At 36.5% G+C, this 24,115-nt stretch overlaps 1 protein-coding gene across 6 annotated transcripts in view; it reads left to right on the forward strand.

Annotated features, from left to right (window-relative positions):
• Window positions 1-23,653, forward strand: part of LOC130704738 (centrosomal protein of 78 kDa-like) — a 36,898-nt gene extending 13,245 nt beyond the window's left edge. For 2 of the 6 annotated variants that reach the window (XM_057527821.1, XM_057527837.1), the window contains 8 exons: window positions 1,418-1,531; window positions 3,292-3,356; window positions 7,287-7,422; window positions 8,613-8,657; window positions 10,056-10,206; window positions 20,992-21,106; window positions 21,930-22,101; window positions 23,017-23,653. In XM_057527821.1, coding sequence (XP_057383804.1) covers window positions 21,018-21,106; window positions 21,930-22,101; window positions 23,017-23,280 — 525 coding nt within the window. In that variant the 5' untranslated portion in view covers window positions 1,418-1,531; window positions 3,292-3,356; window positions 7,287-7,422; ... (1 more) ...; window positions 10,056-10,206; window positions 20,992-21,017 and the 3' untranslated portion in view covers window positions 23,281-23,653. Of the gene's footprint in view, window positions 1-1,417; window positions 1,532-1,947; window positions 3,357-5,697; window positions 5,815-7,286; window positions 7,423-8,612; window positions 8,658-10,055; window positions 10,207-15,372; window positions 15,501-20,991; window positions 21,107-21,929; window positions 22,102-23,016 lie in introns of those variants that run through there. The other 4 variants (XM_057527810.1, XM_057527804.1, XM_057527829.1 and 1 more) reach the window with 4 other exon arrangements.
• Window positions 23,654-24,115: the final 462 nt, after the last annotated feature.

Genomic DNA, 24,115 nt, shown 5'->3' on the forward strand with positions numbered 1-24,115 from the left:
AATGCTATGCCAATTTGTAGTCCACCCCAACAGTGGATGTGAAGCCTGCCTCACACAAACACTGGCTTGTAACACTTTTTAAAAAGTGTAAAACTACAAAAACGAGTACCTCTCCCTTTTTCATGCAAGTGGGATTACTCCAAATGTCATAACTTTTTTCAGTTAATTTAGTGTGAGCATCTTAGCAAGTCAGTAAATTTGCATCTACTGCATGATTTTTTGTGACTGTTAGGTGTTCCATTATATGAATATGCCACAGTACACATAGCTTATCCATTCTTGTATATAAGCTATGTCCAGTTTTTCAGTTCCAAATAGTACTCTGATATGCATCCTTGCCTATATCTCTGACTATTTCTTTTGGTTAAATACTTAGAGAGTTGTCGGATCAAAAGGGTATACACATTTTAAAGGCTTTATCTTAATCTGATAGGAGAATAACCACATTTTATTTTATTTTATATTCATTTGATTTACTGGTGGGTTTACTGGCTGTTTGTATTAATTTGGCTACTTGGTTAATTATACCCTGTGTCCATTCTTCTGTAGTGAGAGTTTGTATCGGTTGTATCCTATCCTGTCAGATCCATATGTCTGATTTTCAATTTCTGTGTGTCATGGGGTTTTGAAAGACTCCAGTTTTTTAATGTGATGCTCCACACAATGCTTAAAAAATGACTCATGATAGTTGCCTTTCATGTAATATGTTTTAATACCTGTGCTTTTGTGATGATCCCTTTTGTTTAAATGAGTAGGTTGTTCAGCCCCAGAACTACTAGAATTCATGATCATTTGTTCTAGTTTTTGTCTGACCTTTTACTGAGAGAGTTCTTGACCATCATACTTTCATGATAGGTTTTTAGTATGTATTGTGTATTCAACACATTGTTAGAATTTGTTATTATTTGTATCCTCTTAGACTTGTCTTTTCTATACTAAAACTAAAAGTCATTACATTTCTTCTCTTTCGTTTTCCCCTTTTAACTAGTTTAAAGTGTGATTTGAAGCTCAATACCATAATCAAAAGAATGCAGTGCATTTCTGAGCTCCACCAGTTTTTGCTTGTGAGGTTTACATGCCACTGCCGCCCTTCCTAATTATGAACTGAGATTCATTTTGTGATGTTTTTTGCTCATAGGTTATATACAGTTATTCTTCAGTTCTATAATTGTAAAGTATGTTGGATGATTTTTTGGTACTAAAGGCAGGGTTATCATTGCACATCGAAAAAGAGGTTTTTAGATTGGATTATGCATTATGTGTGTGCGTATATGTTTCTGTTTTTTTCCATACCCAAAATTACAGACCTGCCATGGCTGGTCTTGTGCTGGACTCTTCCACACGTGAGAAAATGAGTGTTGTCTATATGTGAAATCTGTATAGACTTCACAAGTGACCTTTTGTCTTTCATCGAAAGCACTTGACCTGCAGCAGTGTGGCCTCACCAGTGAAGGAGCAAAGGCTTTACTAAAGGCCCTTGAAACCAACAGAACTCTGGTCATTCTGGATATAAGAAAAAATCCACTTGTTGGTATGTGGTCACTTTTTTTTTTTTTAATTGATTAACACATAGCAAAACAAAAAGTTTGTTCACGTGTTGACAGTTTTTAAAACTTAATGTGTTTAACTTTCCTCATCATATACAGTTGTCCCTTGAACAACGTGGGGGTCAGGGGTGCCGACCCCTATGCAGTTGAAAATCTGGGTATAAGTTTATAGTCATTGGTTCTGCATCTGTGGATTCAACCAACCTTGGATCGTGTAGGACGCTAGAACATACTTATTGAAAAATATCCGTGTGTTAACGGACCCGCGAGGTTCACACCCATGTTGTTCAAGCGTCAACTGTACTTTTCTAGTGTGGCACTTACCTTATGTTTTTAGCAGATAATGTACTAATTAAAGTGAGTTATACCTTTAAATTGTTCTTATCTCTACTCTGAATAGAGGTGAACCTAGATACTAAACCTGCTTCCACCAAGAGCATTATTTCCTTCTCGTTCAACCTGTGATTTCTTGCAAGGAGTACTTTATTCATTTGTCAGTTTCACAGGTAATTTTTTTAATACCTTCTGTGTGCCAGATACCGCTCAGGCAGTAGGGATAAAGCAGTGAACCAGACAGGCAAAAGTCTTGCCCTCATGGAGCTTACATTCTAGTGAAGGAGTTCAGATAGAAATGAGTAAACAGATAAGTAATATAATTTTAGATAGTAGGAAGTGCAAAGATATCTTAATGTAAGGAGAGTGGGGAGGGGCAGGTAGGACTCCATTGGATAGGTTTGTTAGGGGACAGCTTCACTGGAGAAGTGGCATTTAAATGGAGACCTGAATGAAGAGAGGAGCAAGCCATGGAAGATCTGGGGTAAGCACATTCCAGGACAAGGAGGCAATGCGTATGCAGGCATGTAGGTGGGTGGAGTATTTAAGGAAAAGCAAGGAGGCCAACGTGGCCAGAGTACTGAGTGAAGAAGAGTGTGGTATGACATGAGTTCAAGGAGCTAGCCAGGGGTCTGATCTTGTAAAGTCTTGAAGGCCAGAGTAAAGATGTGGATTATTCTAAATGAGTTGAGGGTTTTGAACTGGAAAAAGGCATGATCCAAATAGTATCTGAATAAGATGACCTGTTATAGAGAATAGACTCAGGGCGGGGGGAGGGTTAAAGAAGAGAAACAGGGAGACCAGTTAGTAGACTGTCACAGTGGTCCAAATAAGAGATGTTTATGGCTTAGCTTAGGTTAGAAGTTTGGAGCAAGTGAAAAGTGGTTGAATTCAGATTGTGTTTTGAGAGTGTAGCTAACAAGAATTGTGGATAGATTAGATGTGAGGTATGAAGGAAATAGTAACAAGGAGACAAGTCATTGACGATTATGTGTGCAACTGGGTGGTATCACTTAGAAGAAGGGGGCTGATGGGAGGAGCAGCTTTTGAGGGAATATCAGGACTTTGGTTTGACATCTTAGATGCCCTTTAGGTATCTAAGTGTCTGGACAGTGCTCAGACTGTACTTTCTATCCAGAGGTATCCAAAGCCACTTTAGATGCAAAATGTTTAAAGTTGACCTTTGCTGCTGCCAAAATAGTAGCCACTGGGGGCAGTCTGCAAGATGGCATCATAGGTTTCTGAGGAAGAAATTAGAATACTCGAAGGGGGAAATAAGTGTATAATTACATAATGAAGATTTCATGTTTAATTTTATGGGAAAAGCAATAATTAGTTGGCTTTTGGTTTTAAATGGAAATAGCCACTCATTGGGAAATAATTACTCTAATTTCAATTTATTTTACTTTAGATCATTCTGTGATGAAAGCAGTTATCAAAAAAGGTCTCCAGAATGGAAGGAGTGCCAAGTCAGAGGTATATAACGTGTTTTAGTTCTCTCAGAAGAATTTCTCTTTAATGGCTTGTTTTTCTTTCTTTCTTAAAGAAAATTATCAAGGTACTTTCTGCCATCTTAAAACTAAGTTTTTAGTCAAATCAAATGGCTTTTCTGTTTTTGAAAATATTGTGTGATGCTTTAATTTAGGTTCCCAGAAATGCAGATTGAAAACCTTTTATTAACTTAAAGTATCTTAATTTCCAATTAAGATCAAACCCTCATAAGTTACCTGTAACTGAAATGGCATATTTATTATTTCTGTCTCAGTACTAGTGGATAACTTCTCCATTGGGAAGGAACCATCCAAAGCTGCTAGACAGAAAAAGAGAACTATAATTTTGGAAAGTGGTTGAAAAGGAAAAGTTACTATTAGAATTGGTAACTCTTTCTTGTTTTTAATGCTACTAGAACTTATACCCCTTATGTTTCTGGTGTGCTAAAATTAAAACAGCCAATATTAACTGCATGCATATTAGGAGGCCTAGAATTATTTTGATACTTAAGAGAATTTATAGAATATAGATATAATAAATGAATTTAAAGAGATGTTAATATTAACCATATTAACCAACATTATTGTTTGAATTTCATAAAAAGTTCATTATTTTGAAAATATTTCCTGGTTGATGATTACTTCTAATACTTTGCAATTGAAATTTGGGGTGCACTTTGATGGTAATTTTAGTAGTGGTGCTTTTGAGGGATGATTTTTTTTTTTTATATGAAGAATTACCTTTTGTGCTATACGAAACAAAATTTCTTCCCAGTTCCAACCTTCCCATTGTTCCCTGCTTCTTTCTTAGGAATTCTTACCTAAATTTTTGAATCAGATAATATCTTGTTTCTCTCAATGATAAAAAAAACTTGAAATATGTATTATCCTTATAAAAGACTTCTACAGACCAGTTTATTGACCTAGATGGAACATTTTAGAAAAACATTTTCTAAATGTTTACTGTAATGTATATTTAAATTTCCAAATGATAGTTAACCCAGGATTTTACAACTAAGTCTAGAATTTTGTTACCAAATGTAATAAAAAGCTTTTAAAACCCTTTAACAATCAATGGTATAAGTTTCACATTCTCCTGAATATATAAATTTGGTATACTTCACTTCTACTGATAACGTTTGTATTGTTTCTAAGAGACCTTAACTTTTAATTTTCTGGAACATATTATCATTAGTCACAAATAGTCTTTTTTTTTTTTTTTTGGTGATAAGAATGAATAGCAGGAGCAGCATTTGTTAAACCAAATCTAATATGAAACTGACTCTTTCTTGTGAGTAAATTTGAATTTTGAAATAGTAAAACAATAAGGTTTAATATAAAGCAAAATAAATTTTTTATGTTTATGATCTGCCAGTTTCCCAGAAAAAGTTTTGTGGTGACTTTAGTTATATACCAGATATATTAAAATCACCAATGGACAGCACATATTTTACTCGGGTGCCATCTGAAAGTTTTAAAAATTTGTTGACATAATATCACTGAACTGTCCACTTTAAAATGGTTGAAATGATAAATTTTCTGTTTTGTGTATTTTACCACAATTTTTTTTAAATGTGTTGTTTCAAGATTTTTAGGTTTTATAAAGGTATTGTATTAGCATAACAATGAAAAATTTAAAAGACCATCTCTAATCCCATTATCCTATCAAGCATTGTTTACATTTTTATTTTTCTCTTCCTGTTGTCTATAAACATAATTCCACGTAGCTTCAATATAATTTGCCATTCTTATCTTTTCATACTAAATTTAAATTTTATGATTCATTGTTATACTTTTTAACATTGGATTCAGAAGGTTTCATTGAGTTGGTCCATTTTTTTTTAAATTGGTGAAAAATTGGAAATAACATAAAATAAACTATTGTAAACATCTTCATAAATACAACTTTTCTTTTTCTACTTAAAGATGTATATTTTTGATTCTCCATTAATCAACTTGCTTGGACAATAGTGTATTAAATAGAAGTTGTTAAGAGTGTTTATGAAGTCAAAAAAAAGCTTATGATTTGTCTGCCAATTGTTATTTCAAGACAGTGATATTTTAATAATCAAATAGTACATACAAAGAAGTTAAGATTTGTGGTATCACACTAATTACATATTATTATTAAAATTTATATGATATGTAAAGCATTCTTAAAATAGCTGAGTTGCCTTTTGCTATAATATTAGAAATGGAAATATATATAAATAAAACATGTATATGTAAAACATATTAGGAATTCTGTATTATTAGTACCTGGTGGTATATAATAAGGCATCATGGAATGAGAATAAAACAATTAAAATTTTTTTTTTTTTATTTAGCGTGATTAAACAAAGTGGAAATGTAACTGAAGTATACAAGCTGATTGAGCTATTTTAAGAGTAATTTTATTTCTTGGGCTATTTTTTTATTTGCCTCAGTTATTCGGAGACATAGAGGTAAGCCAAATCAATAGCTGGGTATATACTTAGATCCAGGTGAGTATAGGGGTAAGATAATGGTGTGAATTGTGTCACATTTATATTATAATTGTGTATGTCTAAAAAAGATGGGAACTTTTATTAGAAATTTTTTTTTTAATCTCCTAACACGAAAAGTGTAATTAAAAAAAATTTTAATACAAATGTATTTGCATTAGTTTCTGAAAGTAAAGGAAGGGTATACACATACAAACCACATGCATACAGACATTTTTTTGGGAGGGTAATTAAGTTAAAAAACAAAATAAAATAGCACAAAATGAACTGAGCTCCTATACATTTTTAAGAGGCATGTTAAATCACACAGGATCATGTGGTGATTATCAATAAGCTACACTCTATGAAATAGTTATCCTATATTACCACATACACTCTATTTTGCACTCCATCCTAATGCTGCTAAAATGTAGTAGAAAACAGCAGCATAGCACAGGGAGATCAGCTCGGTGCTTTGCGATGACCTAGAGGGGTGGGATAGGGAAGGTGGGAGGGAGGCTCAATAGGGAGAGGATATGGGGACACGTGTATGCATATGGCTGATTCATTTTGTTGTGCAACAGAAACTAACGCAGAATTGTGAAGCAATTATACTCCAATAAAGATCTATTAAAATAAATTAATTAAATAACATGAAATATAGTAGATTTGAAGGATAAATATAACCATTTTAACCTATGATGTTTGTTTTCAGTAAATTCAAATTAAATATTTAAATGTGAATTTTAATATATGGCTTGTTCTAAATAAAATATTAACACATAGGTCTAGTTTTTGCAACCAAATATTTCATATAAAGATACTTGCCTCTTTACTACTGAAATATAGGATAAGTCTCCACATTTCACTCTTTTATCCAGTGGGTTTCATTTGTTTTTTTGTGAGTTTTCTATATGAAATCAAAGGAGCAGTGAAGGTTGACAGGCTTATAGGAGAGTAACATTGACTCACCTACCACCCAGCAACTTGCAGTCTTATAACTTTTATTGTTTTTACATAGAAAAATTCATCTTAAATTGAAATTTTGGTCTAATTCTGAAGATTCTGTTTGGCAGAAGTCATGGGTGTACCTGTGTTTCGCTATCCTTGAGATTCAGAAATGCCAAAGGTGTTCTAAGATTCAATAAACTTGAGTGTTTCTGTATGATACATAAAATGTATCATACTTTGGGATTTTTAAAAAATTTATTTTTCCATTTCTGCACATCCCAATACTTTTGTTTTAGTTAAAATAACTTGTTACTGTAGAGAATTTATATTTTAAAAAAATGCTGGCTTATGTAAAACCTTTTTACAAACCGATCCTTTTCTTAATGGCCTTGGCATCATTGTACAGTGCCTGTTTGATTCCTTTCAAACTGTACACGTTTGAGAGTTGCTCTGTAGACCTTTGGTGCATCTTGATTCCTTCTTTCGTGCTTTGTCAAACATAGGATTGGCCACAAAGAAACCTGTAAGTAATGGAAGGAAACACTCTGCTGGTAAAGAATGTTATGGTCCTGAACCTCTACCACTTGGTGTGTCTGGTTTCCTGCCGTGGCGTACTGCAGAACGTGCAAAAAGCAACAGGTAATGTGTTTGCATTCCCTGTCTTTTTCAGTCGTTCAGAATTCTTTATTTTGGAACTTCTATTACGTGGGCGGTCTCTGGTGCTTTCTATAGAGGAAAAAAGATAACTCACACATGGCTTCTGTCTAATGAGCCCTCTAAGGAAGAAAAACAAAAAGTAATTGGGAGTTTCCAGTTGTTTCTCAAGTGTCACAACAGAGGTAACCCCATGGGAGTCATGAGGAGACTAAAATTATCTCCAATTGTGCAGGTGAGAAAAGTTTCACTAAAGGCAGGTGTAGTTGAGCCAAGCCCTACAGCACAGAAGTAGGAATTTGGATATGTACGAATGGGAAGAAAGACATTTTAGGCATGGGAAGTAGTTTAATGCAGAATGGATGAGAAATCTGCATTAGACCTATTCTAAATCAACTGGCTTATTAACTCAGTAAATCAGATTTACTGAGTCAAACTAGCTTTAGCTGATTACTTATCCAGGGGATAGCTGTTCATAGTAATTTTTGTCATAGAACAGTAAATAAAATTGTTGAATTATAGCTTTAGGCTTGCTAAGTGAAATAGATTGCTCTAGATGATTTTCAAGTGACTTACTTGGTAGTATTCATGAAATTGGGGGTTAAAAATTGCTTAAGAAAACAAAGAGAATTGATTTTAAATAGTACTTGAAGGAGTTACTGTGTAAAGTATCTGTTCAGTAGCTCATGTTAAATGGATGTTTATAATCCCTGTTGGACAACCAACTAATTTTTTGTAAATGTTAATGTGAATTGCTGTTGCATAAACTATAGTGTTGAATCCCCAGTCTTTGCACTTGAGTTTAACAACTCTGTGGTTTCCTATCTTCTTGGTGAGACACTTAATCTCAGGTCCATCCTCGTCACACAGAGTGGTAAATTAGAGAACGATTAATATCACCATTTAAAGAAGTGAGACTGAAATCTCAACCATCCTGAACATAGGAACTGAAGGGGCCTCTCAGCAGTTCAGAGAGTTATCACCAAGCCAGTTGGCTGAATTCTGTTCAGTTTTCTCTGTAGCAGAGCCCTCCAGGTCCTTCTTTTGAGCTTATTTATTTTTATACACAATTCTGTATGGATACTGTACATAATACTAAATAGTTGTATTAACTGGATTTAACTGGTGATGTATTTACATCAAGATCTAACTTGGTTTTGTTGATATCCTTTTAGGGGCTTTCCATTCATCAAACTCGTGATGTATGTAATCAGGTGCAGGTATGTAGCTATCATATTTATGATATGTAGGGGTCGAATTGGGAAAGGTGGGTGGTCATTCTTTTTGCTTTTTAAACTGACAGAGCCTTACAAGAAGCATTTCCCTCTCTGAAATAAATCCATGTAAAACTTGTCTGGTCGCTCTCCCAATGCAACTGTGTAGTTGTGTGGATTTCGCACACAACTGGCAGCCTTGTGGTTATGTCTGTGAACAAGGAAGCCTGTTCTTCAGTCCGCAAATCAGCTGTTACCCAGTGAAATGAACTTGACTGCCATTTCTGACCCCTCACATGGAGCTGTCATACTCAAGAATGTTCATATGTTTTCAAGAAATGTTGTTTGCAGGCTATATGTACAACTTCCTGATCTGAAAGCCAATATAAAGCAACATCTCCCAAACCTCTGCTCTCTCACCAAGGCCACACACATTCCCTCGCTTATGGCCTCATGGCAAGCTAATACTGTCAGTATCAGATTCTCCTTCCCAGTGGTCTTGGGAGACTGCATAGTTGCTCTGTGAAAGGCACCACTGCTGAGATTGAGAGAAGAGCACCTTGGGTGTCAGTCCTGCCCTTGCATGCCCAGAGGGAGGGATGTGCGCCTCGTTCTCCTGTTGGGAATTTCCTATGCTGCAGGTTTGCTGCTTGTTGTGAAAATGATGTCCTAGTGACTTGTCTTCTGCGTAGTTATATAATCCCAGCACACTTCTGTATGATCTATAGACTTTTATGGGGTTGTGGCCAGGTCAGTTTTTAAATGTTTGGAAATGTCCTATGGAACAACATTGCAGTGGCAGTGACGCTTGACAGGAGAATTGTATTACTGTTACCCTAGTTTTGGCTTAAGGGTGATGAGAAGATGAAATTTTTGATGGGTCAGTTTTAGTTGTGTATGTGTATGTGATTTATTTTTTAAAATTCAAACGTCTGTTATTCACAGCTTAGATACGTTGACTTTCTGATTATTCATCAGTCCCTTTACTGATGTATTTTCCTCCGAAAAGCTACATTTTCTTCCAGACTGTTTTTGTCTGATGGTAAAGAATAAAATTTTCATTTGCAATATAAAGTTGATCTGAGAAAAAATGTTTACCTTGGCTCTTCACTTGGCTTCTGTGAAAGAAACTTAATAACATGGGCAATTCCCATTACTAATCCTAACCATGTACAACAGAGGTCTGTACAGTAACATAGCAAAAATAAGTTACTGTACTTTTACTTAGTCATTGCCTGTTTTAGACTAAGGAGCAGTGAGAGACATTTATAAATAATGATACCTCAGATCACTTTTGTTAAATATCCTCTAATATGTGGATATTTGGTATCTGGCTTGTGTTATCTTTTATACAATCTTGTCTTCTTTCTTTGCACTTCAGTTTAACAACTCTGTGGTTTCCAGTCTTCTTCTTGTGACACTCAGGTCCATCAGAATTTCCTGTGACTGTGACAGTAGAGAGTCCTTCCTCCTCAGAAATCAAAGAGGTAAAGGTTCCTCAGAAAGTGTTCAGGAAGAGCCAGAGAAAACCAGTTTGAAACAAGAAGCATTGCAGGTACGAAGTTATCATTTTAAAGCTATAGAGAAGATTATTTTTCAAATGGAAGCCTGATTGCAACACTGCACAGCTTGAGTGAGGGTTCTGTTTTCTCCTCCCATCTGCATTGTATCCCCTTGAATGGTTCCTTAAGCTTAGACCAAGGTGAATGGTGGACATTTGAACTCTAAGAAATAAAAATCAAAACATGTCGTTAGTAATATAGTTTCCTTTCCTTAGAACCTTAGGATATTCGATTTAGGGAGAACCTTAGTGATCATAAGATAAAGAAATTGAGTTCTGAATGAATATAGTCAGCTGATTCAGTGCTCTTGTTTTACAAATGAGAAAATTGACAGTTCTAGTTGAACTCTCTTTTTATAAGAGGAAAATATGGCCTCATTTTAAATAAAAGTAAGGTTGAAAAATGTTTTGTTGTTAATATTCTCCTTTCCTAAAATAAAAAACATCAAGAAGCTACATTATATTCCCTCATAAACCTGACATCTAATGTGATTCCATACTTTTGTTTGTACGGACAGAAAAGAAAAATTGATTTTCATAAGAAACTTTTGCACCTCAAAAATAATATATTTGTTTTATTTCAACTTTAATGCAGAGCTGAACATTTCTAGTAAATAAGGGAATACCTTTTGGGGGGACCTTGTCTTTGTGCTACAAAGTCCATGTTTAATTTTTAAAAATTATTTAATATGATTCTCTTTTCGTATGAAACATGAAACTTGACAGGTTTCAGAACTAATTATCCCCTTATTGTAGGACTATGGTAATTACTCTTTGATTTTCAAAAGAGAATGTTAGATTTTTATGTTTTTAATTAAAATTAATGATAATATAGAGAAATTTTAAGAAAACTTAGAAAATTATGAAATGTTACAGTAGGAGAAATCTATAGTTCATGTAGAGTTACCCCCTTTCGTTTTATAAATGAGCACCTACAATTTGTAGCACATAAGTGGTTTCTTAGTAAATTGCAGAGTACGACAAGACCCTAGAGCATCTAAGCCTCATTCCTTGTCATTTTAGATGTGTTGTATTCGTTTCCTTCATGAGTAGAACAGGAGATTGTATTTCTAAAAGCAGTGATAGACTGGGGAAGACCAAGAACTTTAAACCCTGGGACCACAGAATAGCAGATTCAGAATGCACTGAGAACCCTTGCAGCTCTTCTCCATTTTGAAAAGACACTACAAGGATGGTATCAAAGTGTTTAAGTACATAATCCAACAACAGTCAAGAGATTTCAACATAGTTTTGAAAGACGGAAGACAAGTGGAAGAGTGTGAAACTGAAGCAGTAGAACAGAGGAAAAGCATCACCTAGAATATGCACAGGGACCACCTGCAACTGAGGAGGATTCTGACCCCACCTGCAGAAGTAGCCCCATGCTCAGGTGCACATGTAGGAGAGAGGGTGGAGTTAGTTAAAAGTGTGACTGAAATAGGGGAGCTCATTGAAGGGTTGTGTTTGGAGGAGTGGACTCCCAGCCCAGCCCTCAAGCTCCTGAAATAAGATGATTTCCTTTTGAAAACAGTGAAACTGGGGAGAACTAGGGCAGCTAGTGTGAGTTTTTACACCCTAGAAAAGAGTGTTTGGGGGGGATCCTATTACAGTCACTCCCCACTTCTTCCTGCATAAGAAGCCAATCAATCGTTGACTTCAGGGAGCTTTCTGCGCTCATTCTTAAATAGAAAATAACTGTCATTTGCCTGATAGTTGAGTAAAGCTTACAACGTGAGAGAGGGGGAAAAAGAGAGAAAACATATCCTGGTAGGACCGGGGACAATTTAGGGAACAAAATAATTTAAGCAAAAACCCTAATTAGTATCCTGAGAGAGGTTTAAAAAGAGCTAGCAACTATAAAATAAGACTAGGGTGTTAAATAAAAAGAGAATGGTCAGAAAGCAAGAGAGGTGTCTTGGAAATGAAAATATGGTTGTTGAAATAAATTCAGTAGGAATTTAAAAAATTTCTCAGTATATAAAAATGAACGACACATGGAAAATGTGATAGCAATATGTTAGAGAGGCTGCATCTGGGAGATCCAACATGTTACTATTAGAAACTCCAGACCCAGACAAAATATGGAGGGAAGCTGTCAAAGGGCAACAAAATTCCCCACAGCTGAAAGTAGACATCAGGCCTCAGATTGAAAATAGTCACTCAAGTTTTGAGCAAGATGAACAAGAATAGACTCATACCTAGGCACCCTTCATTGTGAAACTTTAAAATACTGAAAAAATAAATTAAAATACATTGGGCTTCCCTGGTGGCACAGTGGTTAAGAATCTGCCTGCCAACGCAGGGGACATGGGTTCCATTCCTGGTCCGGGAAGATCCCACATGCCGCAGAACAACTAAGCCCATGTGCCACAACTACTGTGCCCGCATGCCACAACTACCGAAGCCTGCACGCCTAGAGCCTGTGCTCTGCAACAGAAGAAGCCACTGCAATGAGAAGCCCGTGCACCGCAACGAAGAGTAGCCCCCGTTCACTGCAACTAGAGAAAGCCCACGCAGCAATGAATACCCAATGCAGCCAAAAATAAATAAATTAATTAATTAAAAGAAAAATAGAATAAAATACTGAGAGGATACATCCATTCCAGAGAGAAAAATACTGGTCACCTAAAAAAAAAAAAGTTAAAAATCTGACTTTATCATAGTTGTCATCAGCACCATGGATGCTGGAAGGTATTAGAAAGATACCTCCAAATTTTTCCAGCACATAATTTTCACCCTAGGGTTTTGTATCCAGCCAAACTATCAGTCATAAGTGGAGGCTGAATGAGATATTTTGTACACAAAGAAATTTGAAAAATTTACCTCCTGTGCTACACCTTAAGCTATTTATAGAAATAATCCAGCAAAATGAGGCAATAAACCAAGAAAGAAGGTAATAGGGAATTCAGTGCAGAGAGCAGCTAGTCTAGATTGGAGAGGCTTCTATTGATTGTGTGATTGAGAGCTTAGAAACACCTTGAGGCATATTGTACTTACTAGGTATTAGGCACTGTTGGAAGGGAGGAGGGAGAGGAAGAGGAGAAGGAACTTGAACTCCAGAGGAGAAAAGGCTATACTGACATAAACATGAAGCAAACTAAACTATGGTTGATTTTTAAGCTACTATTGGTGAGGAAGAGAAGAATCCACTTAAACTTGACACTATAGATGCCCCCGTTTTCAGTGACACACAGGGGTAATGACCACCTATCTAATTTGTTGTCCAAACCAGAACTTGTCCAAACTCCTTACACTTCAATAGTGTAAGGAGGCGCTCTAATGCTGTAACATCAGGACAACAGGTATAAACTGGAACAGCCCAAGGCGGCTTGGGGTATGTGGTCACCCTGCACAAGGGCAGTGACACTGACACAGTATGGAACGAAGTGTAGTCTATACACAGAGACACAGTACATCTGCAGTGGGCAATATTAATTTAATTGTAATAATGGCAATACTGTCTTGGTTTGCAGCTTTTATTGTCAACTTGCATGTAATAACAAATAACTAACCTAAACTATACTTAGTATGTATTAGTATTAACTTGGTATGTAATGATATGTATTGTGTACTAGTATGTACTTAGTATATGTTAGGCTCTAAGTGTTTTTGCATATATTAACTCATTTAATCCTCTGAATAGTCTTATGAGGTTGGTGCTAATATCATTCCCACTTTTGAGAAAAGGATGCTAAGACAGGGAAGGACCTTGCCCAGGCTGTACCAAATTTAGGGTTGGATCGAGGCTTTGAGGTTAGGCTCTCTGCCTGTTCTCCTAAACCGTACTCCCTACTGACTCTCAAATGACAGAAGACTTAACTGCACATAGAACAGAATATAAATTTCAACTTTGACAACGTAAAAGCTAGGTTTGGAAGGTAGACAGGAGGTAGAAAAAAGGGAAGATGGTATGAATGTCCTCATTTTACAAAGCGTGACGTTGAGAGAGTTTATAGTGGATCAACAATGTAGGTTTTTAAGTATATCACTAAAGTCAAAGAGATCATGAGCAGTGGAATAACTAATGATGACATAACTTTACTGAGCAGTGTGGACATAGGAAAGAGTGTAAAGGAACTAAACCCTTATTTAGTAAATCAGAAAGTGAACAGATTATGCCTCAAATTTAGTCAGAAAATAGTCATGTAAGAGTATTACTTGGAAATGGAGAAGACTTCAAAATAACAATAGTTGAACCTCCCTGGTGGCGCAGTGGTTAAGAATCTGCCTGCCGAGGCAGGGGACACAGGTTCGAGCCCTGGTCCAGGAAGATCCCACATGCCGCGGAGCAATGAAGCCCGTGCTCCACAACTACGCAGCCTGTGCTCTAGAGCCTGTGAGCCACAACTACTGAGCCCACGTGCCACAGCTACTGAAGCCCTCGTGCCTAGATCCTGTGCTCCATGACAAGAGAAGCCACTGCAATGAAGTGTAGCCCCCGCTCGCCACAACTAGAGAAAGCCTACATGCAGCAACGAAGACCCAACACAGCCAAAAATAAATAAATGATAATTTAAAAAATAAGAATAAAAAATAACAATAGTTGACGTCAACCTCATAAAAAAGGAAATCCAAACAGCCAGTAAACACAGAAAAGTATACGACTTCATTAAGTAATAAGAGAAAAGTGAGTCAAAACCAGTGAAACTACATGCCAATCAGATTGACAAATACATAAATAAAGTCTGGTAGTATCAGGTATTGTAGACCTGGAGTACTATGGGAATCTTCTACCCTGCTTATACTGGAGTATAAATCGACACAACTACTTTGGAAAGCATTTAGCACTCTCCATCAACTGAAGGTATATAAATAGCCTGTGACCCAGCAGCCCTCACCCCCGCCCTGTGTAAATGCACCAGAATAACCGGTACAGCAGGATTCCTGTCCATGATTTGCATTAGCACAAACTGAAAACAACCCAAATGTCCATTAAGAGTCAAAAATGAAATAAATTATGTGTATTCATACAGTGGGAAAACTATCAAGCAATAAAACTGAATGAACTAGAGCTACAGGCTGCAATGTGGATGAATCTTTTAAACCAATGTTGAGTGAAAGAAATAAGATAGAAAAGACTTCATATACTATGATCCTCTAGATAAAGTTAGATGTTGACAAAACTAAACTCTTTTGTTAGGGATGCATGCAGGTTAAAGGAAATGATTTTCAGAAATGAGGATGGTGTTTAACCCGGAAGAGGGAAGGAGCTTGTGATGAGAAAACGATATGGGGGGTTTTTGAGATGCTGACAAGTATCAATACTTTCAGATTCGAGTAGTGGTTATGTAAGTATTCTCTTTTGATTTGTCACATTGACAGTTTTGTCCTGTGCACTTCTCAGTACGCATATCGTATTTTACAATTAAAAACCTGTGTACAGAATCGGTCGCTTCTTGAGTGCTGGATGTGGGAGTGGGATGAGACTATTTCATTTTAAGCCCTTCACTACTGCTTGCGTTCACATGTTCATTCATTCAGCATTAATTGAACATATGCTGTGTACCAAGCACTCTTCTAATTTTATATGTGATTTAACTCATGTAATCCTAACAAGAGCTCTGTGATATGGGAGCTTATCTCCATTTTATAGATGAGGAAGTTGAGGCCTAGAGTTATAGAACTTGTCCAAGGTTATATAGCTAATGGGTAGTGCCAGGCCCATTTGCCTCAGAGAATCTGAATTTTTACAATATAATCTAAAAGAGAAATTTAATTACTAATTATAAGCCAAAAAAGTTGCACATTAAAGAAGATGACAAGTTTTCATCTATCCAGTTAGAGAAAAACACACAGTCTGTCTTTCACACACGTACATCTTGTATTGGCAGGGATTTTCCTTATTAAGCAATTATTTATTGACCGTCTACGTTGTGCTAGGCACAGGTGCTGGGGATAAACACTTAATAAAATACACCCCCTATCTTCAAATAACTTGCACTCTAGGTGAGGAAGTAAGCCAACAGTTATAGTAGAGGTTATATACCAAGTGATACATCGCTGATGGCAGTATAAAATCTCAGGAATCTTTTGGAAAGCGGTTTGGAGATAGGTACCTCAGAGCCTTAAAAATATTCATTTGCTTTGATCTCAAACTCATTTTTATGCATTTATTGTAAGAATGTTATTCTCAATGTGGAAAAAAGCCTTCATGCATAAAAACGGTTATTTTGTCTTATAATATTGAAAAGTTGGCAAGAATTTAAATGTGTAAAATGGTTAACCAGTAAACCCACTCAGTGCAATATTTTGTAGCCCACAAAAAAAAAAAAAAATCAAGGTTATGAATCCCCTGATTATACGAGAAATGATTGATTTCAATGTTAAGTGGAGAAAAGTTGAACATAAAATTTGATATCCAATATGATGGGAGCTTTGTCCCAGAAAAATCACCCTAGCCAGTGTACAGAAGGGAGGAAGGAGAGCAGATGACAGGAAGGAAAATTATTCCAAAGGCTTATCATTAGTCTTACTTAAGTAATAGAATATCAAGCAATTTTACTTTCTAACTTTTTTGGTTCCATATTTCCACGTAAGGAACATGAATTATTAATACTTTGTAGGAGAGGGGTACACTTTTTCACAAAAATTTCACACTGTGTTCTAATTCCCTCCATTAGAGGGAGAAACTATTTCATGTAATTGCACTTTGATGTGCTATTTAGAACCAGTCAGGAATTTTAGTCTACTTTCCTCTGACTGTGGTGAGGGTTTTTTGTTTGTTTGCTTATTTGTTTAGAATTTCTTTGAAATCAGTTTTAGAAGATTGATTAAACCATTATGTTAAAAGTGGAGGAATTTTGCAAGTTTTTTCCCTTTTTCCCCATTGAAAACTTGACTGGCTTTAGTAATGAAACATTAAATAATTTGAAGTTCTTAGACTCTCAATTTTTTAAACATGTTCTGAATATAAAAATATATGTTCATTGAGCAAATCTTTGAAAACAGTGAACAACTTATTGAAGGAAATAAAAGCCACCTCTGCATGTACACACACCTAATCTGCTCTTTTGTCTTAAAAAAGTATCAAAAATATTTTGTCATGTCACTAAATACTCTTCTACATCAGAGAATTTGATTAAGCTTATGCATCATCTCCCAGGAGAAACGCACAGATATATTTTGAATGTAGAACTCCTGAAGCCCTTTCATTAACTCTAGTTGAGACCTCTTGTCATTCTTTTCTTAGTGGCTTCACAGCGCATTCCTTCATACGTTGAGCTATTTTTATTGAAACCAATCCCAATTTGGAGCCTCTTAGCTTTCTTCTAGGGTTTGGTTATAAACAATCTTATGACATCATGTTGGTAGATAAATCTTTGCCCACATCTTTAATTTTCTTAGGGTAAACTCGTGATGTAGGATTGTTGTTAGGTACGAAAAGTTACTCTCCAGAAAGTGATACCAGTTCCTCTCCCAATGATGGCATATAATAGAGTTCCTCATTCTTTAAGTGATTGTTCAAAGCAGTTAAAATGTATAAATATACCTTACTGTTTTCATAAGTACAGGTATTCTGACTGTTTATCGCTGCATAAGAAACCACCCCGAAACAGTGGCCCAAAACAATGACAATCATTTATTTTGTCCACGAACCTGGAGGTTGAGTAGAATATTAATTCTTTTACTACACTCTCACTGACTGAAAACAATACCTGTTTGACTAGCTCACAGTTCTGCAGGTCAGAAGTTCAGGCACAGCGTGACTGGGTTTCCTGCTCAGATACACACGGGAACATGTGGGCTCCCTCCTGAGAGTGTTAAAGCACGTGAAATTTAAGTGTAAACATTGAGCCCCAAACGTTGGATGTTCACCATAGTTTGTGTGGGTCACAGAGCTGAAATCAAGATGTCAGTCTGGCTGTGTTAGCATCCAGAGGCTCTGAGAAAGAATGCCTCCAAGCTTCTTCGGCTTATTGGCATAATTCAGATTCTGCAGTTGCAGGACAGAGGTCCCCATTTCCTTGCTGGCTGTCAGTCGGGGGACGGTCTCAGCTCCTAGAGGCCTCTCGCTTCCCTTCCCTGCCGCAGCATTGGACTTCTTCAGAGCCAGCAATGGAGAGTCTCCCTCTTGTCCCTTTTGTACTTCAACTCAGGAAGAGTTCAAGTCCTTTTCATGGGGTGCCCGAGTAGGTCACATCCACCTAGAATAATCTCCCTATCTTAAAAAATCAACTGATTTTGAATCTTAATTCCGTCTGCAAAATCCCTTCACTACAGCACCCAGATTTAGGGTTTGATTGTTTAAGTGGAAGGTTTGTGTACTTCAGTAAGTAGGAGTCTTAGGGGCTCTGTTAGAATTCTGCCTATTGCAAGCAGTGTCCCCACTTCAAGGACCGAAGTGTCTTAGTTCCTAAAACTCCTAAGAGAGTTTATCAGTGTTCATTTTATTTGATTGACCTTGGTGAGTGGGAAGACTACCACCTCCATGAACAGGAATGGCACCCAGCTTCCTGAGTCCACAGTGTGGCTCTGCTACTTAGTGGTGTCACCTCGGCTGTGCTGCTCTACTTACTCTACTTCTCTCTCTCCGTTTCCCTCATCTGTAAAATAACATGGAGTTAGTGATTGTTCTTTCCTCGTAGGTTTTTTTTTTTTTTAATAAATTATTTTATTTATTTATTTTTGGCTGTGCTGGGTGTTTGATACTGCTCACGGGCTTTCTCTAGTTGCGTCGAGCAGGGGCTACTCTTCGTGGTGGTGTGCGGGCTTCTCATTGCGGTGGTTTCTCTTGTTGCGGAGCACGGGCTCTAGGCACGCAGGCTTCAGTAGTTGTGACACGGGGGCTCTAGAGCGTAGGCTCATTGGTCGTGGCGCACGGGCTTGGTTGCTCCGTGGCACGTGGGATCTTCCCGGACCAGGGCTCGAACCCGTGTCCCCTGCACTGGCAGGCGGATTCTCAACCACTGCGCCACCAGGGAAGCCCCCCTCTTAGGGTTTTGATGATTGGATTATTTAATGCCCAGGGAACTCCAGGAACAGTGCTTGACTGTAAATTGCTTTAAAAGTGATTACTTTTTTAAAAAATGCTTTTGAATCTGCAATTATGCAATTCAGGTATATTAAGCATGTTCATTAATAGGACTTCCTACTATAAAGAGACCCACAAATAAAAATAGAAGTTTTCTTTCTTGGTCTTAACTATTTATTTCTGACTTGCTATGTTATACGCATATGCCTTTTATGGTGGGTGCCACAAATTTATGTTGGAAAAAGTGGAATTTAAATAAATCTTTACTATGCTAATTTGATAGATTTTGATAATTCATTTCACTAGCATGGTATGATATTACCAGTAGCAGACTAAAACCTGAGTTCACTTCTGGCTCTGCCCCCTAAATCCTGATGAGTCCTATAGCTGGAAAGGCTTTTGGATATTATACTACGAATTAGTTATAATATTTACTCTGTTTGTTTAGGAAAAACTGGAGGAGTGCCCAAAGCAGTTAAAGGAGGAAAGAGTAATAAGACTTAAGGCTGATAAATGAGTCAATGAGGCAAACAATTTCTTATACTTTTGAGAGTGTTTTCGTTTTATTTTGATTTGATTTTAAGCCATACACACACAGTTTATAAACTTTAAAACTGTAATATGTTGCAAATTGGTTGTATCATATGGACTTTTGCATTTACCGGTATTTAGTGATCATATGATCTATATTCCAGAAAGCATGTTTTTAAAAATGTGAAAATCTTGTTTTGTGTGTGTGTGTGTGTGTGTGTGTGTGTGTGTGTGCTTTCTTATTACATTAGCTTATTTTCTGATCATGATTCTTTGATTCAAGAAAGCACTTTTTGTGCATATACTGTATATACAGTAGCATAAAAGACATGATGAGACTCTCCTGGCAATGAATTAGGAAAGTGAATCATTTAAATAAATTTAAGATATTGGAAAACTTCTAAGAATGCAATGAAAGATAAAAATATATACTATAAGAATTTCATTAGGTAATGTGCATGAAAGCAGGGCATAATCTAAAAAGTTCTATATAAATATACTTTATCATAGGTTGAGCGTAGGGAGAAATTTTTCAAAGTGCATCCACTGGATTGGCGGACACTCATTCAATAAATGTTGAGCACCTGCTTATCTAAGGCAAAAGGGGCATCATGAACATAACAGCCTTTCTGAGAAATACTAGAGTTGAGCTTATAGGGGGTTTTAAGTGCATAGGTGGTGAGCAGAAGGGGAAGAGTGCACGGGAGTGAATATTTTGAAGAAGCCAAAGGAAATATTGGTGATCGTACATTTAATAAATTGGGTTGGGTATGATTTAGGACTTTTAAACGTAAGCATTAGATATTTTGTTCACTAAAGTTAATTCTTAACATTCAGCAGAGTTGTAATATGTTTTGCTCAAATCAGATTCTATAATTCACTTTCTAATTTAAGGGAAACTTAAAGCAGGTAATTTTCTAATGTGGAATGAGACTCCATTATGTATTTAACCAGTTAGAAATGGGATCTTTTGTGAAAGATCATTAATAAAATGATATCTTTGGTTTATTTATATAGCACCTAAGTGTTATATAGGAAACTTTGTTGGGTGCCTGGGGGTTTTGGTTATTATGTGATATGGCCTATGTCTTTACTGGTGGAGAGTTAGGTTAATTACAGATTAATTACATTTTGAGTGTTTTAGTTTTGTTCCTTGAAACTAGACAACAGCTTTTGATGACAATGAGAAAAAATCATGTCAGACATTTTCAGTCTTCTTTTATAGCTGGAACATGAAAATGCCCAGTTAAAAAATATAAATTTCTCTTTGTCTGAAGCCCTTCATGCTCACTCATTGACAAGCATGATCCTGGATGATGAAGGTGTTTTCGGCAGCACTGAGAATTCTTTTCAGAAGTTCATTGCTTTCTTGGATCTCCTTAAAGATGCTGGGTTAGTTCATTTCTCTTCATGGCGTTGTTCTCTTTGTGACTATAATGGTAGTTTGCTGAGGAACTGGAGCAATTTTCGTCACTTACGTGGCCATATTTAGCCAAATTTAGTGTAATTGTAGGTAATATATTTGACGTTTTAAAATGAGGAATTAAATTTTTTAAGAAATGCAAATAGGGGAGCCTGCTTTGGTAGAGTGGGGAGCCCATTATAAAAGAGTAACCTGTAGACAGAGTAATTAGTAGGTATAATTTTTTGTAAAGACTAAATTGAAGGCAGTTTTCATTGAAAATATTCAGGAATGGATAAGAATTTTCCTATCTTTCATTTATTTTGCTTGTTTGATAAGTTTGAATTAAAGTTATTTTTGTCTTAGACATAAAAATTATTATTAATCTACAGGGAAGATATTGGTCAGTGGTCCTCAACCGGGAGCAATTTTGCTGAAAGAGGGAAGTGGAGATTGATAGTTGATGGAGTGGTGTTTTGTCAGTGAATGAATTGGTGTTGGGAAGGAAGGAACAAACACATTCTTGGAAACTGGAGGAAAGGTGGTAAAGAAATGTGGGAGTGGAGGTGTGACAGGCAGTGGACGGGGTGCGTGGTACATGTTGAAGCTGCTAGTGAGACAGTGGGATGTCTCCTAGAGGATGAATCTGGAAAGGGCTGAGAATTTGGGGGAGAGAGAGGCTTGTAGTCTGGAGTAGGATGTTGGCTTTTAAGATTTTAGAAGTATTTCATGATTGTAGGTCTGGGGAAATCTAAACTCTTCTTATGTGATTATAATAACTTTTGTCTTTTCTCCTTTCCTCCTCTGGTCCAGGCTTGGGCAGCTGGCCACAATGGCTGGTATAGATAGGTCAGATTTTCATTTACTAGGTCGTCCCCAGATGAAATCTACTGTTAGTAGTCCATCTAAAGAAGAAAAGAAGGCACTTGAAGAAGAAAAATCAGAATCAAAGCAGAGTGCCCCAGTACAAACGCAAAATCTCCAAGTAAGTGGACAGGACAGCACTTAATGATTCTAAGAGTGATTAGCAAAAAGGAAATGACCAAGTCAGGAGAAAATAATAATGTTCAGTCTCTAGTAGTTCACATGCTCGGGAGCTAGAAGACTGTGGAGTCCTCTCCAAACCTGAGATTAGTAAATGTGGGCCCATTTCATGATACTGTATTGTTGTATATAAGAAAACTGGAAGTTCTTTAGAAAATTTATGAGTTAAAGCAAACTCTCCTTAATGAAGAAAGAAAACATTACAGAAACTATTCCAAATTTTAAATTGTATAAATGTCTATTCTATTCATAGTTTATCTAGGTTTCTATTTGTATGCAGTCAGCTTACAACGAAGGAACACTAATGAAGGTACACGTACTGATAGAATTTTTAAAATAAGTAATCTTGACATAGCTAATACGTAAGATATTATAGTGACTCACCTGGTCATGGGAATGGGAGGGGAAACATATCAGCTTTTCCTCTAGCCTTACTTGGAGCACCCTTCGCCCACCTCAGCCAATCTCAGGCTGGTCTTGGGAACTGACAGCTTGAGAACACAGTCTGGTCACAAACTATATACTGTTTACATGTGCCTGGAGGATAGAAAAGAAATTAATTTTCTTACAGAGTAGGGTTTCATTTTTAGTGAGGGAAAGGCAATGGGTAATAACTACCCCAATCACCAAAGTCTGAAAATGTAGCGGACATAGCCTTGGATATATAGCTAGGTTAAGTTGAGAATCACTTGGCAAGATATAATTAGAAAAAAACTGGCTCTGAAATCTTCTGAATAATCAACTACTGTGTTAATAATAAGATCACAGAATAACATTGACGTTTTGAACTCTGCTTTTTAATGGTTGGCTTTGTTCATCACTGAATTTTTGTCTTGTCTTTTGTCTTTCCCTCCAGTTTCAGAAAATTACAGGTGATGCTGGGCTTCCTTTGCCTCTCGACTCCTTGCATGTCCCAGTCTCTACTCAGGAGGCCTTAGAAACTTCCAAAGACAACCTGGGGGTCCCAGTCACAGAGCAGCGGCAGGAGTCTTTTGAAGATTTCATTGCTAGAACATGTTTTCCTTCAGCAGACGTCATTTCTGGAACTGGAAGTCAAAGAAGAGAAGAGGAATTATCTAGAAATAGCAGGTCTTCTTCAGAGAAAATGACCAAAGAATAATATATCAAAAAATACTCTGCTAAGAAACAACCTGGGAAGGACCTGCATTCCTGCTCTGACTCACCTGTAAAGCAGAAAAGCAAAGGAAGTGGGCAAAATAATTCTTTGCTTAATGAACCAATTAGAAGTGAGTCTTCGAAAAAACACATTTCTGTTAAGAAAGAGAGTAGAATAGTGACTGTTTCATCAAAGACAACTAAAAGTAAACTCAATCTACTAGAACATTCTGAAAGTGATACTCTTGGATCTGATTGTGAATTTCCAGTAAGCATCCATACTCCATCACGCCTAACATAGGTCTAAATCTTTTAAAATCTTTTAAAATTATGTTTTTGCCTTCAAATTTTAATAAATTACTTATGTTTTTATTATAGCATATGGTGTTTTAAAATACTTGACTGGAAGCCATTAGAGAAAGATTTATCTATACTTTTTATTAAATTGAAAGTTTTGGTGTATTTTTCCTTGTGACACTTTGCACCATTCATTCAGCTAGTGTTTACTGAGGGCTTCATATGTACTGTACTTTTCTGGGTGCTGTTGCTTTCAGCAGTGAACAAAATAAAGCCTTTGCTCTCCTGGACCTAACACTCTGTGGTGGGAGAAAACATAAACAACAAAACAGGGTAAGGGGTAAAAAGAGATGGGAATAATAAATGGAATAGTTTTACCATTTGGTTAAATGTCAAACTATTATAAATCGTATGGCCAGGAGCCATTGACATATTTTAATTCACAATAACCAGAGAGCATCAAACATTTACCAAGGCACTTAACCGTGTTTATGGATTACAGCAACACTACGAGGTAGGGAACTATTACCATCCCCATTTTA

Source organism: Balaenoptera acutorostrata, chromosome 1 (assembly GCF_949987535.1).
Source record: "Balaenoptera acutorostrata chromosome 1, mBalAcu1.1, whole genome shotgun sequence".
In the NCBI taxonomy this organism is placed as follows: domain Eukaryota; kingdom Metazoa; phylum Chordata; class Mammalia; order Artiodactyla; family Balaenopteridae; genus Balaenoptera; species Balaenoptera acutorostrata.